Genomic DNA, 20422 nt, shown 5'->3' on the forward strand with positions numbered 1-20422 from the left:
TCTGGAGTGGGAAAAACTTTCTCCCAGTCGATGTCAGAGACTGGTAGATGGTTATAGGAAACGTCTACTTGAGGTTATTTTAGCCAAAGGGAAAAATACTAGCTTTTTCCTCACAATAAATTTTATTACATTTTACAACTCGAGTTTAAAAGTAATTTTTTCAGTTTCATTTGTTTAGTTATATAAGCTCCATCTCTTAATACTGTTCAAATGAAGCGCAAATTTCATATGTTTACAAGGTTCTCATGGTGTGTCCTAACTTTTTAACATGACTGTATATTTATAAATGCAGGTGAGTCCGAGGGGATAAAATAATAATAATAAACAACATAAATGTATGAATCCGAACTGGCACATATGGTGAATTAGTCCCTGGCCCAATAAATCCTCTGCTTTTTAATGGCGAAAGGGTTTGAAGGTAATGCCAGAAACCAGTTGTATTATACGTATAGCTACTCCCCAAAATTCAAATTTAGGCACAATATCATGATAACCATGAGTAAACAAAGGTCCACTGGTATTCTTTTACTTAATTATTTGCTTTAAGTCTTTGGTATTCTGACCTCTGTGAAACTTTAGGTCTCAGAGAGCTCTGTCTTCACCTGGATGAACTGGGAAGTTGGTATGTGCACCGTGACGGGCCCCTGCGTACACTCCATCAACTCTTTGGCTCCAGTTATTTCACTTTTTACCTCCAGCTCCTCCACCGGAGTCAGGCCCTCACTCGGGCTGCTCGCCGCCTCAGTGACGGCCTCTAAGTGTCCTTTGGTAGCGTGGCACATCCCTTGACTTGCAACACCGACGATCACGGTCCTGTGTCCGAGCTCAGGTACCCTGTCTTCCACCTCCTCCTTACAGAACAGATTACCATTAACAAACGACTGTAGAAACTGTGGTTCCAGGATCTCCTCCTTCAGCTGCAGGTTCTGGAGCTCTCCGGGCTTCAGCACGGTGGCGATGACGGTGCCGGGCTGCTGTGCTACCACCGGCTGGCCATTGGCACTGAGCGTGACCAGACGGGTCAGGCCATTCAGCGAGTCACTGTTGGCCAGCACAGAGGAGAAGGGAACTGTTTGCAGTGTGACTGGTGCTCCTCCTTGTGCTCTAGATGTAATGACCATGGGGATGGTGGCAGGAATGTTAATGGCTCTGTAGAAGTGAAAAAGAGAGAAGAACAGAGAGAGTCAAGGTCAGCAGCAGCCTATATATATATATATATATATACAGTGTATCACAAAAGTGAGTACACCCCTCACATTTCTGCAGATATTTAAGTATATCTTTTCATGGGACAACACTGACAAAATGACACTTTGACACAATGAAAAGTAGTCTGTGTGCAGCTTATATAACAGTGTAAATTTATTCTTCCCTCAAAATAACTCAATATACAGCCATTAATGTCTAAACCACCGGCAACAAAAGTGAGTACACCCCTAAGAGACTACACCCCTAAATGTTCAAATTGAGCACTGCTTGTCATTTTCCCTCAAAAATGTCATGTGACTCGTTAGTGTTACTAGGTCTCAGGTGTGCATAGGGAGCAGGTGTGTTCAATTTAGTAGTACAGCTCTCACACTCTCTCATACTGGTCACTGAAAGTTCCAACATGGCACCTCATGGCAAAGAACTCTCTGAGGATCTTAAAAGACGAATTGTTGCGCTACATGAAGATGGCCAAGGCTACAAGAAGATTGCCAACACCCTGAAACTGAGCTGCAGCACAGTGGCCAAGATCATCCAGCGTTTTAAAAGAGCAGGGTCCACTCAGAACAGACCTCGCATTGGTCGTCCAAAGAAGCTGAGTGCACGTGCTCAGCGTCACATCCAACTGCTGTCTTTGAAAGATAGGCGCAGGAGTGCTGTCAGCATTGCTGCAGAGATTGAAAAGGTGGGGGGTCAGCCTGTCAGTGCTCAGACCATACGCCGCACACTACATCAAATTGGTCTGCATGGCTGTCACCCCAGAAGGAAGCCTCTTCTGAAGTCTCTACACAAGAAAGCCCACAAACAGTTTGCTGAAGACATGTCAACAAAGGACATGGATTACTGGAACCATGTCCTATGGTCTGATGAGACCAAGATTAATTTGTTTGGTTCAGATGGTCTCAAGCATGTGTGGCGGCAATCAGGTGAGGAGTACAAAGATAAGTGTGTCATGCCTACAGTCAAGCATGGTGGTGGGAATGCCATGGTCTGGGGCTGCATGAGTGCAGCAGGTGTTGGGGAGTTACATTTCATTGAGGGACACATGAACTCCAATATGTACTGTGAAATACTGAAGCAGAGCATGATCCCCTGCCTCCGGAAACTGGGTCGCAGGGCAGTGTTCCAGCATGATAATGACCCCAAACACACCTCTAAGACGACCACTGCTTTATTGAAGAGGCTGAGGGTAAAGGTGATGGACTGGCCAAGCATGTCTCCAGACCTAAACCCAATAGAACATCTTTGGGGCATCCTCAAGCGGAAGGTGGAGGAGTGCAAAGTCTCGAATATCCGCCAGCTCCGTGATGTCGTCATGGAGGAGTGGAAAAGCATTCCAGTGGCAACCTGTGAAGCTCTGGTAAACTCCATGCTCAGGAGAGTTAAGGCAGTTCTGGGAAATAATGGTGGCCACACAAAATATTGACACTTCAGGAACTTTCACTAAGGGGTGTACTCACTTTTGTTGCCGGTGGTTTAGACATTAATGGCTGTATATTGAGTTATTTTGAGGGAAGAATAAATTTACACTGTTATATAAGCTGCACACAGACTACTTTTCATTGTGTCAAAGTGTCATTTTGTCAGTGTTGTCCCATGAAAAGATATACTTAAATATCTGCAGAAATGTGAGGGGTGTACTCACTTTTGTGATACACTGTATATATATATATATATAGTGTATCACAAAAGTGAGTACACCCCTTACATTTCTGCAGATATTTAAGTATATCTTTTCATGGGACAACACTGACAAAATGACACTTTGACACATTGAAAAGTAGTCTGTGTGCAGCTTATATAACAGTGTAAATTTATTCTTCCCTCAAAATAACTCAATATACAGCCATTAATGTCTAAACCACCGGCAACAAAAGTGAGTACACCCCTTAGTGAAAGTTCCTGAAGTGTCAATATTTTGTGTGGCCACCATTATTTCCCAGAACTGCCTTAACTCTCCTGGGCATGGAGTTTACCAGAGCTTCACAGGTTGCCACTGGAGGGCTTTTCCACTCCTCCATGACGACATCACGGAGCTGGCGGATATTCGAGACTTTGCGCTCCTCCACCTTCCGCTTGAGGATGCCCCAACGATGTTCTATTGGGTTTAGGTCTGGAGACATGCTTGGCCAGTCCATCACCTTTACCCTCAGCCTCTTCAATAAAGCAGTGGTCGTCTTAGAGGTGTGTTTGGGGTCATTATCATGCTGGAACACTGCCCTGCGACCCAGTTTCCGGAGGGAGGGGATCATGCTCTGCTTCAGTATTTCACAGTACATATTGGAGTTCATGTGTCCCTCAATGAAATGTAACTCCCCAACACCTGCTGCACTCATGCAGCCCCAGACCATGGCATTCCCACCACCATGCTTGACTGTAGGCATGACACACTTATCTTTGTACTCCTCACCTGATTGCCGCCACACATGCTTGAGACCATCTGAACCAAACAAATTAATCTTGGTCTCATCAGACCATAGGACATGGTTCCAGTAATCCATGTCCTTTGTTGACATGTCTTCAGCAAACTGTTTGCGGGCTTTCTTGTGTAGAGACTTCAGAAGAGGCTTCCTTCTGGGGTGACAGCCATGCAGACATGTAGTGTGCGGCGTATGGTCTGAGCACTGACAGGCTGACCCCCCACCTTTTCAATCTCTGCAGCAATGCTGACAGCACTCCTGCGCCTATCTTTCAAAGACAGCAGTTGGATGTGACGCTGAGCACGTGCACTTAGCTTCTATGGACGACCAACGCGAGGTCTGTTCTGAGTGGACCCTGCTCTTTTAAAACGCTGGATAATCTTGGCCACTGTGCTGCAGCTCAGTTTCAGGGTGTTGGCAATCTTCTTGTAGCCTTGGCCATCTTCATGTAGCGCAACAATTCGTCTTTTAAGATCCTCAGAGAGTTCTTTGCCATGAGGTTCCATGTTGGAACTTTCAGTGACCAGTATGAGAGAGTGTGAGAGCTGTACTACTAAATTGAACACACCTGCTCCCTATGCACACCTGAGACCTAGTAACACTAACGAGTCACATGACATTTTGGAGGGAAAATGACAAGCAGTGCTCAATTTGGACATTTAGGGGTGTAGTCTCTTAGGGGTGTACTCACTTTTGTTGCCGGTGGTTTAGACATTAATGGCTGTATATTGAGTTATTTTGAGGGAAGAATAAATTTACACTGTTATATAAGCTGCACAGAGACTACTTTTCATTGTGTCAAAGTGTCATTTTGTCAGTGTTGTCCCATGAAAAGATATACTTAAATATCTGCAGAAATGTGAGGGGTGCGCTATAGGTGAATGTATGTGTGTGTGTGTGTCTGCCCTGCGATGAACTGGCGCCCCATCCAGGATGTTACTGTGTGCCTTGTGCCCATTGAAAAGCTGGGATAGGCTCCAGTGCTCCTGGGTGGTAAACTGGATGGTATGGTGGCTCCTTACAGCAAGAAGGTCCTGTGTTCGATTCCCAGGTGGACCAATCTGGGTCCTTTCTCTGTAGAATTTGAATGGGTTTCCTCTGGGAGCTCCAGTCTCCTCCCACAGTCCACAGACATGCAGGTTAATTTGAGATACTAAAATCACTTTTAACGTGAGTGTGTGTGTGTGAGTGTGTTTGCCCTGTGATGGACTGGTGACCTGTCCAGGGTGTTTCCTGCCTTTCGCCCAGTAAATTGTACCCACCACGACCCAGGATGCCCTTCTATTAATCCTGTTTCAAGACTAGTTAAAAGAAAAATGGAAATGGACTATTGTCACTGTTCTTTGCACATTCTACCTAGCACTTAAGGTCATGCCAAGTGTCATTACAGCTCTGCTCCATGCAGTGATTTTGTTAGCTGCTTCACTGCTGTGTGTGAATAAATGTTGAAAACACTCTTCTCTGAACGACAGAATAACATGTGCAGAGAAGGAACATTTTGTTTCTTTTAGGCAACACTCCACGGTCTGCCTTGGCCATCCTCCATTGTGTTGGTGTAATTAATAGAATTTGCATTTGTTTGCATGTCTACATTTGTTATTGGTTGTCCTTTTAGCTGGACTGGGCTTTGTAGTTTTTTCCAGTTGAGCTGCTGAGAAGGTTGTAGATGATGACTTAGAAATCATAGCAGTTCACTTACATGTTTCTACACTCACTGTCCATTTTATCAGCTCCAATTACCATATAAAAGCACTTTGTAGCTCTACAATTACTGACTGTAGTCCATCTGTTTCTATGCATGCTTTGTTAGCCCACTTTCATGCTGTTCTTCAATGGTCAGGACCCCCACAGGACCACCACAGAGCAGGTATTATTTGGATGGTGGATCATTCTCAGCACTGCAGTGACACTGACAGGGTGGTGGTGTGTTAGTGTGTGTTGTGCTGGTATGAGTGGATAAGACACATCAATGCTGATGGAGTTTTTCAACACCTCACTGTCACTGCTGGACTGAGAATAGTCCACCAACCCAAAATATACAGCCAACAGCACCCTGTGGGCAGCGTTCTGTGACCACTGATGAAGGTTAGCAATAGATGAGCGATCATCTCTGACTTTACATCTACAAAGTGGACCAACTAGGTAGGAGTGGGCAGTGAGTGGACACGGTATTTAAAAACTCCAGCAGTGCTGCTGTGTCTGATCCACTCATACCAGCACAACACACACTAACACACCACCACCATGTCAGTGTCACTGCAGTACTGAGAATGATCCACCACCCAAATAATACCTGCTCTGTGGTGGTCCTGTGGGGGTCCTGACCATTGAAGAACAGCATGAAAGAGGGCTAACAAAGCCCATGCAGAGAAACAGATGGACTACAGTCAGTAGCTTCTGTATGATAAGTGGAGCTGATAAAATGGACAGTGAGTGTAGAAACAAGGAGGTGGTTTTAATGTTATGGCTGATCGGTGTATATACAATTATTATCGTAACTGTAACAAGCATTTCTTAATGCAGAGGTGGACTGTGTTAAGTGACAATGGTTTTCTGAAGTACTCCTGAGCCCATTATGACAGTTTCTCATGCAATGCAAAGCTCAAAGGTCATGCACATTTAACAGTGGACTGTTATTTCTCCAGAATGCCTAAATCTTATTCACAATATTATGAAAAGCAGATGGTGAAAGACAGCAGATGTTGAACTGAATGAACATTCTCTCCTAAAGTTTGGCACAAAGTGGTGAGCCACGACCCACCCTCAGCACCCTTCTCCCAATATAACTCTCATCCCTCCTCTGCTCATGCTTAAACCATTTCGATCTCTTCTGTCTATTTTTGTCTCCAAAACATCCCCTCACTCCCACACCTCTCTACCACTCTCCATTATTGTGTACACTCGACCCCATGTATTTAAACCCGTCCACTTTCATCACCTCACTCTTTGCAACTTAACCTTACTGCCGCCCTACATTTTATTCATGCAAATGAATACTCCTGCTAATTTATTCCCCTTCTCTCCAATGCATACCTCAACCTCTCGAGGCTCTCCTCAACCTGCTCCCTACTCTCACAGAGTCACAAATTACAGTCATCCGCCAACATCATGTTCCATGTAGACTCCCGCCTAATCTCGTCCATCAGCCTGTCCATGACCATTGCAAACAAGAAAGGACTCGGAGCTGACCCTTAATGAAGTCCCACTTCTACTTTAAACCCACCCGTCACTCCTAGTGCACATCTCACCGCTCTTACACTGTCCTCATACATGTCTTGCACCACCCTCACATTTCCTCACCACCAATTTCCTCATACAATGCCACAGCTTCATTCTCGTCAACCTACAGTATAATAGGCTTTTTCTGGATCTACAAAAACACAAGATCTTCTCTATTGGTGCCTGGGGTTGTGTTTGCCTGGTACGTGAATTTGTAGGAGTAAATATAAATTTTGAACAATATAAATATGAAAATTTAAAACACAGGCTGGGCTTTATTAGTTGGTCTTTACTTAGAGGAAGGAGTAAAGTTTGGGTGGCGTAATTAACACTTTTAAAGTAAGTTAATCAAGGTGTCGTGCAAACTTATGCCTAGTTCACACTACACGATTTTTCTCGTTATAGAAGTGAATTTGTGGGATGATTGCTCGGGGTTTCGCTACATCAGGAGGCTTGGGCTGAAGGGTGTGGTGCGCACGATCAACAATCAGCGGCTCCTTGAAATGAGCAGCGCCCAACTAGTTGGGCAGTAGGGCAGCTACAAATTCAGTAGGCTTTCCCTTCTCCTCTCCCTCCGGAATGGCAACTATTTTAATATTGTTACGACACGACCGGCCCTCAAAATCGTCCACTTTCAACTTAAGAGCTTTATTCGCTTTCTGCATATCGGCTAAAGGCCTCAGCATACTTCATCGCGGAGAAAACGAACAACCGCGGACGTCGCGCAGAGGCTTCGCTCGCCTTCGCTGGCCTTGTCGCGCACATGGAAGCTGGGCGAACTCCGCGGACGACGTCACGCCGCGACAACACCTGTGATTGGTCGGTTAAAAAAAGAGGCGTGTCATGAAAACAAACACGGATTTTGAGGAGCGTCTCAACTGTGATCATCGGCTGCGTCCGAAATCACTACTTTTATACTGAACAGTATGCAGTTATTAATCATTATTAAGCATTAAGCATTTACTAAACAGTACACGAAAAGTACCTGGACCTGAAAAGTACCTGGACACGAAAAGTACCTACTGCTTGGGCAGCATTTTTGTGTATGCAAACACAGCGCACTTGCGTACTGAAAGAGCTTCTGTACCGGCCAAGCAGTGCACACTACCTCTATTTACTTACAATGCGATTTTGGACACAGCCATCGTTTTTCGGTAGTCCCTAAATTTAAATTACATTAATTTGTCTTTACATTATAAATGTCACCGCGTCACATGCAGCTGTGGAGCAGACGCGACAGGCAAAACTAAACCGCTAGAAGTATGTCAGCTTTGGACACCTGACAATGCGTGTGTTTGAAAACCTAGTGTGCTCTTTACATAGACAGTATTTTAAGTCATCCTATGCGCGCTCCAGAGAAGTAGGCTGTTCGAAATCCTAGATCCCTTAAAATGCTGCCTAGTAAGATATCTTAAATCTGAATAGTATTTTGACAGAATCACAAGGGAGCATCAGATGCTGCCTTAGCAGTGAAGGTAATTCCAGCATTCAGTGTGGCACAAGTTTTCTCACAAAAAAATAAATATGGCAGATGGTGCGGAGCAACGAACGGAGTTATTTTCAAACGTAAATAAATGATCATTGATTTTTAACTTGTATAAACTCGCACAAGTGTATTTATTTGCAAATTCGGGCTTGTCAGCGAATGTAACCGTTTTCGGTACACAGAGGGAGACAATAGTTAGGTTGTGCCACCTCATTCCATTGGTTTAAATGGCATGAGGCTAATTGTGTTAGCTTAGTAAGCGAAAACAGATGGAATCTCTGTCTAAGTAGCGCGTTCGAATAACCTGCCTAATAAGTCGATGATGTATTAGAATCTTCTCTACTTAGGCAGCTGCCTATATAGGCAGTAAGACAGCAAGGCAGCTCACTAGGTTTTCGAACACACACCCCATAAGCTCGTTGGACATCCCATTTCAAAAACAAATAAAACATATAAAATTGACATCAAGTGCAATTGTAGCCTAGAGGTTAAGGTACTGGACTAGTAGGTTGATTAGAAAGTTGCTGGGTCATGCCCCACCACTGCCAGGTTGCCACTGTTGGAACTTTTGCTTAGACAGTATACTGTTACAGTACTGTAAGCCGCTTTGGATAAAAGTGTCTGCTTAATATGTAAATGTAAACACGACAATGTAAATCAATGTGACCTTTCCAGCTATAACAACAGCTACTATTTTGAGATGACTTTGTGGAAACTTTGTGGTGCCCAGCCCTACAAATGCTCTTTAGGCTGAATGGGCTGGTCAAGCTGGTCAAGAAAGTCAATTGATGAACCAATTCAATCCAAATTCTTCTATATGTTTATATATACAAAATATATTTAAATTGGTTTTTTTCTTAGTACGGTTGCCAGTTCATAAAGGTTCGAAAGAATCAGCAAACCATAGATTCTTGTTTTTGTAAGGATTTTAGGGAAAGGTTTAGGTTATAAGGAAAGTGCTTATTAAGGCAGTCTTAGTTTTAAATTATTTCAGCAACTTTTTTTTCTGATAGCTTTTTTCTGTTAGTAAAAGTTATTAGAATTACATAAATCAACCTAATAACTGGTTATACTGTATGTCCCATATTTCTTTCAGCGTTAGTTAGTTAGTTTTAATAGCCATCAACAAACCTCTGGCATATGTCAAGTTGGATCTTTGATCACGCTACCCCACACAATTGGAGTTAAAGGTGTTGTTTTTCTGGTAAGTTCTGACATTTCACAACACTCCAATATTTTTAATAGGCTTGAAGTCAAGCTTGTGAAAAGGCCATTCCAAAAGCTCCATTTTAGCCAATTCAAAGCTTCTTTTGATGTTTGTTTTTGCTCATGATTCTTTTAGAATGCCCAGTTGTGTCTGGGATTTAAACTTAACCCATAGCATAATTCTACCACCACTATGACTGACAGTAAGCTCAGTAAATGCCTGACCTTTTGTCCTACACACCAACCCCAGTATATCATTATTGGATAATATGAAACTCTTTATATTGCCTCATTTTAATTGCTGCCCTTTTGACCCTGTGGATTTTGCAACATTTTTTGAATGATACATTTTGTCTATTAATGCAAAGAATAAAGGCTGCAAAATTAATTAAAACCAACAATGTCCCCGGATCCCCCCCGGACAGGTTGCCAGTCCATCATGGGGCAAGATTTTAGTAGCTCTATTTAACCTGACTGCATGTTTTTGAGAGCAGCACGGTGGCTCGGTGGGTAGCACTGTCGCCTCACAGCAAGAAGGTCCTGAGTTCGATTCCCAGGCGGGGCGGTCTGGGTCCTTTCTGTGCGGAGTTTGCATGTTCTCCCCGTGTCTGCGTGGGTTTCCTCCGGGTGCTATGGTTTCCTCCCACAGTCCAAAAACATGCAGTCAAGTTAATTGGAGGTACTGAATTGCCCTATAGGTGAATGGATGTGTGTGTGTGTGTGTGTGTGTGTGTGTGTGTGTGTGTGTCTGCCCTGCAATGGACTGGTGCCCCATCCAGGGTGTTGCTGTGTGCCTTGCACTCATTGAGAGGCTGGAATGGGCTCCAGCTCCACCACCCCCAACCCTAATTGGATACGTGGTTAAGACAGTAAGTGAGTAAGTGAGAGTGCATGTTTTTTGACTCGTGGAGGGAAACCCATGCACACACACTGGGAGAACATGCAAACTTCATACAAAAAAGACCCGAACTGCCGCTCTGGTGGCGCAGCTGTAAAACACTCTAGCACACCAGAGCTGGGATTTCGAATACATCATATCGAATCTCAGCTCTGCTGTCCGGCTGGGCTGGGCGGTCACATGGGTCCAGGGTTCCTTATGTGCAATCAGCCAGCAGAGGTCGTAATTGTACCAGAGTTGGGAAATAATGCTGATCAGGGTGTGGCTCTCTGTGTTCAAGGCTGATCTGCATATGAACTTGCCTCTTGTAGGCGAAAAGAGGCAGTCGGTACTGCTCATGTGTCAGAGGAGGCGTGTGTCAGTTGCGAAGCTCCTCAGTCAGCAATGTAGGGTTGTATCGTAGAGGTGAAGCATAACACAATCAGGGTAATTGGATACAACTAGAGTATGGGAGTATGGGAGAAAATTAGGGGAAAAATTCGAAGGGAAAAAAAAGAACAGAACCCGAACCACTTCACCTGGGATTCGAACCCAGGACATTCTTGCTGTGAGGCACACAGTTTGGGAAAGACCCTTTATTTTTTTTTAGCATGACTGTTCCTATGTGCACATATTAAGGTTAATTTGTTAATTAGGCAACTCCATATTAATGCCCATGGATTTGGAATGTCAGCCAAGCTTACACTGATCAGCCATAACATTAAAACCACCTCCTTGTTTCTACACTGTTAGTGTGTGTTGTGCTGGTATGAGTGGATAAGGCACAGCAATGTTGGAGTTTTAAACACCTGACTGTCACTGCTGGACTGAGAATTGTCCACCAACCAATAAAATATCCAGCCAACAGTGCCCCATGGGCAGCGTCCTGTGACCACTGATGAAGGTCTGATGAAGATGACCAACTCGAACAGCAGCAATAGATGAGCGATCGTCTATGACTTTACATCTACAAAGTGGACCAACTAGGTAGGAAAGTCAAACAGAGTGGACAGTGAGTGGACACAGTATTTTAAAAACTCCAGCAGCGCTGCTGTGTCTGATCCACTCATACCAGTGAAACACACACTAACACACCACCACCATGTCATTGTCACACCATGACTGTGTTCGATATAACCTTGTGAACTGATGAACCCTGTGTGAAGATAAACTACCGTTTCCTGTCATGAATGTAACCAAAAGTGTAAAACATGACGTTAAAATCCTAATAAACAAACAAACATGTGAAGTAAGTTTTGAGTGAATGTGTAGGTTAGAATCTGGGCTCATTCGGTTGTTACTGTACGTTGGACTTAATGAGACGTGCCCACCTCTAACTATTTTATTTCTGCTATAAGTTTTAGCACTTTGCTTTGTGAACGGAATTCCATAAACACATGTTGCACTTTGTTTAATATGGAGCACTTGAGAATTTGATAATATGGACATAAACCCTGTTTACATTTAGTTTAGTTAGTTCCGTGATGTCCAATCTCACAGTAGTTACTTGTAGCACTTTTTGGCCAAAGTAAACATTTTGCCTTACATCAGTATCACAGCTGTAACATGTCTCAGCTGCTGTTGTTTGGCAGTGAGCCACGTTAGAAGTCGAGTCCTTCTGCGTTGCGTTTTGACTAGCAAAGGAGGCACGGGGGCACAGATGATGATCTCTAAATTGACAATCACTTGTCTCATGAGCATTAATTTGCTCCAGGTGGGAGTTTTTTTATGTCATTTACAAATGTCTAAAGCGACTTACAGTACAGTACAGTGGCAACCTGGCAGTGGTGGGGCTTGAACCAACAACCTTTCAATTACTTGTCCAGTACCTTAACCACTAGACTACAACTGCTTGCTGAAGAGACTATCATGGTCTCTTCAGCAAGCTATTCGGTTGGCAAATCTGTTATTTGTTTGAAGCCATGATACTGGACATGCTCTGGTCTGGTTTTCAGATGGCATGCAATACCAGCACACATCTCTTTCTGGGACCACACCAAGTGTTGTGGCATTTTGGGAACTGCACTGGTACTGACTGCCTTAAAGGTGGCAAGTCATTCCGTACCATAAGAACCATAAGTTCAAAGTTATGCACAGGCAGCAGCAGTTTGTGATTGGGGTACCTTTAGTGCATTATTGGTTCCTGCTGGTTCTGAGGGTTCCCTCTTTTCTTTTTTTCTGGTTCTTAGTTCTGCGCTACCCCTGTTCTGGATGTTTTTTTGGTTCCCATTTACTGGATGGAAGGAAACACCCTGGACAGGTTGCCAGTCCATCAAAGGGCAAACACACACAGGGTAGCTTTAATTGATCTAACTGCATATCTTTAGAATGTGGGAGAAAACCAAAGCACCTGAAGGAAACCCAATACACAGGTTTCCACAAAGAAAGGTCTCCAACAGGACGCTCCACCTGGGAATCAAACCCAGGACCTTCTTGCTATGAGGTGACAGTGCTACCCACCTAGCCATCATTCCACCCAACTTTCAGAACAAATAGATGTAAATGATTGTATAAGCGATTGTATTCAACTCACCTCAGTGTGTGTGCAGATGCAGGAACAGCTGCTCCCTGGTTTGGCTGCAGCACATGTACAGTCTGCAGCAGCTGCTCGCTCTGTTTGCATTTGGCATTCTGGTACAGTACGCTGGCACTGAGCTCCTTCTTCACTGCTTTGGCCTGCATTTGTCCTGAGCTTTTTCCTTGGGCACGAGGTCCTCCACGGCTCATGCCACGATTATGAGAGGCGGAACGCTGGCCTCCAAAGCCAGGGCTGGAGTCTCCACATTGTCCATCATCTTCATCAATGACCACCAGGTCTGTTGGCATCTCCTTAAACTGGTACACAAGCCTCTGCCCTTCCACTTTGGCAAGAATACCCCGCTGGTAATAATACCTGAGAAAAAGAGGGGAGAATAACAGATCAGGAAAAAAAGAATAAACCATATTTAATATTATTTCTATTTAAATATTTAAATAGCTTTTAAATATCTCAGTCAATAACACATTTATAAATACATTTTGGCTGAATAATAGAATATAATGTAATAGTAGGATAGATGGAAGAATAGATGGATGGATGGATGGATGGATGGATAGATAACTGGATGGATCGATGGATGGATGGATGGATGGATGGATGGATAGATAAATGGATGGATAGATGGATGGATGGATGGATGGATGGATGGATAGATAGATAAATGGATGGATAGATGGATGGATGGATGGATGGATGGATGGATGGGTGGGTGGGTGGGTTAGATAGATAGATAGATAGATAGATAGATAGATAGATAGATGGATGGATGGATGGATGGATGGATGGATGGATGGATGGATGGATGGATGGATGGATGGATGGACAGATGGATGGATAGATGGATGGTATACTGCTATAGGATAAAGTAATGCAACCCAAATCAGGCACAAATCCAATATAAGCATTAAGTGCCACTACAAAAATAGCTGTTATTGCAGATCCTTACAGGTAGACATTAATATAATTTATAATATAATTATAATCTTATTTATATTGACAAAACTTTGAGCATGCATCATTAACATAAGGGTACTGGACTAGTAATCAGAAGGTCGCTGGTTCAAGCCCCACCACTGACAGGTTGTTGCTGTTGGGCCCTCGAGCAAGGCCCTTAACCCTTAATTGCTTGGGCTATATACTGTCACAGTACTGTAAGTCGCTTGGGATAAAGCGTCTCTTAAATGCTGAAAAATGTAAATGAAAAATGTAAACAGAAAGTTGCTGGTTCAAACCCCGCCACTGTTGGGCCCTTGAGCATGGCCCTTAACCCTCAATTGCTTAGACTGTATAATGAAAGTCACTTTGGATAAAAGCATCTGATAAATGCTGAAAATGTAAATGTAAATAATACTGTAGTTACCTGAGTGCTCTGCCCATGGTTTCATAGTTCATGTCAGGCTTGTTCTTGTGCTTGCCCCAGAGCTTGGAAACGGCTTTTGAGTCCACCAGCTTGAAGATGCCCTTCTCTCTCTGCGTCCACTTGATGTATTTAGGACAGGTGTTTTTGTCTTGCAACAAAGCCAAGAGAAATTCCCACAGATATATTGTGTTACCTGCGTGTATATATAAAAAAGGAGGGGGTATGTTATTCAAACGCCTGTGTCAACTTATTACAGGTGCAATTACAGTACAGTATTCCTGCTCATATCCCTAATCAACATCCCCATGGCCCTTTGCTGCTCTGGAAATTAATGCGAGGAGTCCGACAGTAGATTATTCTTGTTCGTCATGGGCTATGGCGAGACGTGGCTTAAAAATGTAACCCAGAGGAGTAGCATGGACTGAAGAATGAGCGCTCAATGTGTCAGTGTGATGTATATGCACATGGCCGGCCCTCTCTCTGCACATATGGGCCACTTTTGGGATGTCATCAACGCACCCTCTGGCACACTATCACTTTCATTTCCTTCACAGAACTAGTTGAACACCTCATCAATTAACCAGCAATGGTCCGACCCTCCGGAATGATTAAGCAACGGCATGGGAAACGATTTGTACGGCACAATGTGAAGCAGAAGGGTGGAAACTACTACATATGTATTTCTGCTCTCTGAAGCAAGACCTACCTTTGCCCTCTTTGCTCTTTTTTCGCAGAGGAAGGGAAGGATTGGTAATGGGGGAACAGGGTCGCGTCACTCTGGGTTTGCGCACTGCAGAAAACGAGAAAAAATGATTAACATAGTTTTATTGTTAAAAATCCACCTTGTTTTATAAAAGCTGCTCAAGCATTAGTAATACTGTGCTACATATGCACATGTATCTGATTTAGCGACTGTTAACCCAGCCGATTAAGCCGATTGCTTCTAAGCTGATTACTTTTAAATGGTTTATTTATTTAATTAAATGTCACCTCTTGTTTATTTATGAGTTTGCAAATAAAAGGTGGATGTACAGTACCCTCTAGTGGAAAATATACGCAAATCTGGTACTGTACCTTTGGTTTTCCTGACTGGTTTGGAGGGACTCCTTTGAGGAATCTCATCCATGGAGGATGATTCTTCATCCAAGGAGACGACCATGCAACCAGCTGAAAGTTGCTCCGGCCGCAAAGGTATATAGTTCAGGTCTGATTCCAGCAAATATGCGTGAACTGAACAGAAAGTTTAACATTACATATATTACATAAAATATTACATAAAACACAGTGTTTTTTACATTTACTTTGACTTTTATTTCATTGCAGACAGGATGAACCTGAGATATTTCATTTTCATTTTATCTGGTCAACTTCATTTCATTTATTAATAAACATCCACTCCTGCATTTCAGGCCTGCAACACATTCCAAAAAAAGTTGGGACAGTAAAGCATTTACCACTTTGTAATGTTGCCATTCATTTTCACCACACTTAAAAGACATTTTGGCACCGAGGAGACCAAGTGATTTAATGTTTCAGCTTTTATTTTGTCCTGTTCTTCCTGCAAACACGTCATTCTCTATTGAGGACAGGTCAGGAATGCAGGCAGACCAGTCCAGTACCCATACCCTCTTCTTCCGCAGCCATGTCTTTGTAATGTGTGCAGCATGTGGTTTTGCATTGTCTTGTTGAAAAATGCATGGACGTCCCTGGAATAGATGACGTCTCGAAGGCAGCATATGTTGCTCTAAGATCTCAATGTACTTTTCTGCAATAATGCTGCCATCACAGAAGTGTACATGACCTTTGCCAAGGGCACTGACACAACCCCATACCATGACAGACCCTGGCTTATGGACTTGTGGCTGATAACATGGTCCTGGATGGTCCTTTTTGTCTTTGGTCCAGAGCACACAGCGTCCATTTTTTCCAAAAAAGACCTGGAATGCTGATTCATCTGACCACAATACACATTTCCACTGTGTGATGGTCCATCCTAGATGCCTCCGAGCCCAAAGAAGTCGATGCCGCTTCTGGACATGGTTAACATAAGGCTTCTTTTTTGCACAGTAAAGTTTTAAGTGGCATTTGTGCATGTATCTCTGTATTGTAGTGCTTGACAAAGGTTTGCCAAATAATCCCTCACCCATGTGGTTATATCAGCTATTGTTGAGTGGAGGTTCTTGATGCAGTGCTGTCTGAGGGATTGAAGATCACTTGTGCCCTTGGGCTTTACGCACAAAAATTCCTCCTGATTTCTTGAATGGTTTAATGATATTATGCACTGTAGAGGGAGAAACATGCAAATCCCTTCCAATCTTTCTTTGAGGTACAATTCAATAATTTTTTCACATATTTGTTGACAAACTGGAGATCCTCTGATCATCTTTGCTCATCTAAGATTCAGCCTTTCCTGGATGTGGCTTTTGTACCAAACCATGATTACAATCACCTGTTTGGAATCACATCATTATTTAGTTTTTTCACCTCATTACTAGCCCTAAATTGTTGCCCCCGTCTCAACTTTTTTTTGGAATGTGTTGCAGGCCTGAAATGCAGGAATGGATGTTTATTAATAAATGAAATGAAGTTGAGCAGATAAAACATGAAATATCTTGGGTTCAAACTGTCTGCAATCAAATAAAAGTTGAAGTAAATGTAAGGAATACTGCATTCTTATTTTATTTGAATTTTCCATGCTGTCCCAACTTCTGATTTGGGGTTATATATATAGTACCCACATATGCTTACAGATACAAACAGTGAATACAAAAACAGACATACTCAGGCGCTTTTCATCCAAGATGTTGTTAGGAGACTCCATGTTTAGCAAGGCCTCGGCTGCCTCAATGGTCTCTACGTTATCTTCTCCTCCAGACACTGGGGTCTCGACTGTAACCAGATTAACACAGTTTTACATGATTAATTAAATGCATTTTATTATACACACTATTGACTCAAATCAAGGGTGTGAGTAAACGCATTTGCAAATAGTTTGTGAATCCTTTGAAATTACTTGGGCCACTTTTGGGCCATTAATTACTTAATAATGTGCATTTAATTAAAATAATACAAACACAGATTGTCTATATAGTTAATTTCCCTAAGGGGATCAATAAAGTCTTATCTTATCTTATCTTAGCTTATCTTATCTTATCTTATCTTATTTTATCTTATCATCTTATCTATACCAACAATACACATGCTTTGACCTTTAATTGCAGTTGAATAATGAACAATAGTACTTATAATCTTTAGACCATTCTGGGTTTTCTCGCATTCACATGAGTAAATGAATAATCTCATTTCAGTTAATCACATTATAGACATGGCCCAAATCCAAAATTCAAAAAAACCTGGCAGACCAACTGCTGATTTAATACTGATTCTATTCCAAATACCAATACTGCAAAATATACAGTGGGGCCAAAAAGTATTTAGTCAGCCACTGATTGTGCAAGTTCTCCTACTTAGAAAGATGAGAGAGGTCTGTAATTTTCATCATAGGTACACTTCAACTATGAGAGACAAAATGAGAAAAAAAATCCAGGAAATCACATTGTAGGATTTTTAAAGAATTTATTTGTAAATTATGGTGGAAAATAAGTATTTGGTCAATAGCAAAAGTTCAACTCAATACTTTTGTTGGCAATGACAGAGGTCAAACGTTTCCTGTAAGTCTTCACCAGGTTTGCACAAACTGTAGCTGGTATTTTGGCCCATTCCTCCATGCAGATCTCCTCTAGAGCAGTGATGTTTTGGGGCTGTCGCTGGGCAACACGGACTTTCAACTCCCTCCACAAATTTTCTATGGGGTTGAGGTCTGGAGACTGGCTAGGCCACTCCAGGACCTTGAAATGCTTTTTACGGAGCCACTCCTTCGTTGCCCGAGCGGTGTGTTTGGGATCATTGTCATGCCCAGACCCAGCCACGTTCCATCTTCAATGCTCTCACTGATGGAAGGAGGTTTTGGCTTAAAATCTCACGATACATGGCCCCGTTCATTCTTCCCTTAACACGGATCAGTCGTCCTGTCCCCTTTGCAGAAAAACAGCCCCAAAGCATGATGTTTCCACCCCCATGCTTCACAGTAGGTATGGTGTTCTTGGGATGCAACTCAGCATTCTTCTTCCTCCAAACACGACGAGTTGAGTTTTTACCAAAAAGTTCCATTTTGGTTTCATCTCACCACATGATATTCTCCCAATCCTCTTCTGGATCATCCATATGCTCTCTGGCAAACTTCAGACGGGCCTGGACATGTACTGGCTTAAGCAGGGGGACACGCCTGGCACTGCAGGATTTGAGTCCCTCTCTGCGTAGTGTGTTACTGATGTGTTACTTTGGTCCCAGCTCTCTGCAGGTCATTCATCAGGTCCCTCCGTGTAGTTCTGGGATTTTTGCTCACCGTTCTCATGATCATTTTGACCCCACGGGATGAGATCTTGCATGGGGCCCCAGATCGAGGGAGATTATCAATGGTCTTGTATGTCTTCCATTTTCTTACAATTGCTCCCACAGTTGATTTATTCACACCAACCTGCTTGCCTATTGTAGATTCACTCTTCCCAGCCTGGTGCAGGTCTACAATTTTCTTCCTGGTGTCCTTCGACAGCTCTTTGGTCTTGGCCATGGTTGAGTTTGGAGTCTGACTGTTTGAGGCTGTGGACAGGTGTCTTTTATACAGATAACGAGGTCAAACAGGTGCCATTAATACAGGTAACGAGTGGAGGACAGAAGAGCTTCTTAAAGAAGAAGTTACAGGTCTGTGAGAGCCAGAAATCTTGCTTGTTTGTGGGTGACCAAATAATTATTTTCCACCATAATTTACAAATAAATTCTTTAAAAATCCTACAATGTGATTTCCTGGATTTTTTTTTCTCATTTTGTCTCTCATAGTTGAAGTGTACCTATGATGAAAATTACAGACCTCTCTCATCTTTCTAAGTAGGAGAACTTGCACAATCAGTGGCTGACTAAATACTTTTTAGCCCCACTGTATTTTAATTCATAAATGTACAAATTAGTAAACTGTTTGGATTAGAAATCAGTTAGTATTAGTAATGTACACTGATCAGCCGTAACATTAAAACCACCTCCTTGTTTCTACACTCACTGTCCATTTTATCAGCGCCACTTACCATATAGGAGCACTTTGTAGTTCTACAATTACTGACTGTAGTCCATCTGTTTCTCTGCATGCTTTGTTAGCCCCCTTTCATGCTGTTCTTCCATGGTCAAGACTCTCCCAGAACCATTAGAGAGTAGATATTATTTGGGTGTTGGATAATTCTTAGCACTGCAGTGACACTGACATGGTGGTGGTGTGTTAGTGTGTGTTGTGCTGGTATGAATGGATCAGACACAGCAGCGCTGCTGGAGTTTTTAAACACCTCACTGTCACTGCTGAGAATAGTCCACCAACCAAAACCGCTGACCCCGCTCTGTCATTTTACGTGGCCTACCACTTCGTGGCTGAGTTGCTGTTCCCAATCGCTTCCACTTTGTTATAATAGCACTGATGGTTGACTGTGGAATATTTAGTAGCGAGGAAATGTAACGACTGGACTTGTTGTAAAGGTGGCATCCTATTACGGTACCACGCTGGAATTCAATGAGCTCCTGAGAGCGACCCATTCTTTCACTAATGTTTCTAAAAGCAGTCTGCGTGCCTAGGTGCTTGGTTTTATACACCTGTGGCCATGGAAGTGAATGGGACATAATGTTGGGTGAGAAGCATGTTTAGTATTGTGTTCTATTACCTTTCACCATCACCTATTAGTAAGATTTTTAATGGTTTAGCAACTAAGGACACAAACTGTTCCGTTTTGCAAGTACTAGTAGTCAGCCTTAACCCATCATTGTTTATACAGACTGAGTCTTTGGTCTCCATTTATACTCTTATATAACCATGATTCACTCACATGTTACCAATTCATCTGTGTATTGTGGAATGTTTTTAAATACTGTATCTGTCATGCATATTCTGTCCTGTCCCAACTTTTTTGGAGTGTGTTGCAGGCATCAAATTCTGAATGTGTTTATATACTTACAAACTGCATTGAAGTAAAACACTGTAGTAAAACATTGGAGGTATTTTTCTTTTACTTTA

The 20422-nt window shown here is 42.7% G+C and overlaps 1 protein-coding gene across 1 annotated transcript in view; it reads right to left on the reverse strand.

The window, feature by feature from the left end:
- Positions 1–545: 545 nt before the first annotated feature.
- Positions 546–20422, reverse strand: part of elf1 (E74-like ETS transcription factor 1) — a 35526-nt gene continuing 15649 nt past the window's right edge. The window contains exons 3-8 of the mRNA XM_062999889.1: positions 17095–17202; positions 15388–15543; positions 15020–15103; positions 14314–14506; positions 12948–13307; positions 546–1149 (exon numbers count right to left, since the gene is read on the reverse strand). Coding sequence (XP_062855959.1) covers positions 576–1149; positions 12948–13307; positions 14314–14506; positions 15020–15103; positions 15388–15543; positions 17095–17202 — 1475 coding nt within the window. The 3' untranslated portion in view covers positions 546–575. The remainder of the gene's footprint in view (positions 1150–12947; positions 13308–14313; positions 14507–15019; positions 15104–15387; positions 15544–17094; positions 17203–20422) is intronic.

This window comes from Trichomycterus rosablanca, chromosome 8 (genome assembly GCF_030014385.1).
Source record: "Trichomycterus rosablanca isolate fTriRos1 chromosome 8, fTriRos1.hap1, whole genome shotgun sequence".
Classification (NCBI taxonomy): domain Eukaryota; kingdom Metazoa; phylum Chordata; class Actinopteri; order Siluriformes; family Trichomycteridae; genus Trichomycterus; species Trichomycterus rosablanca.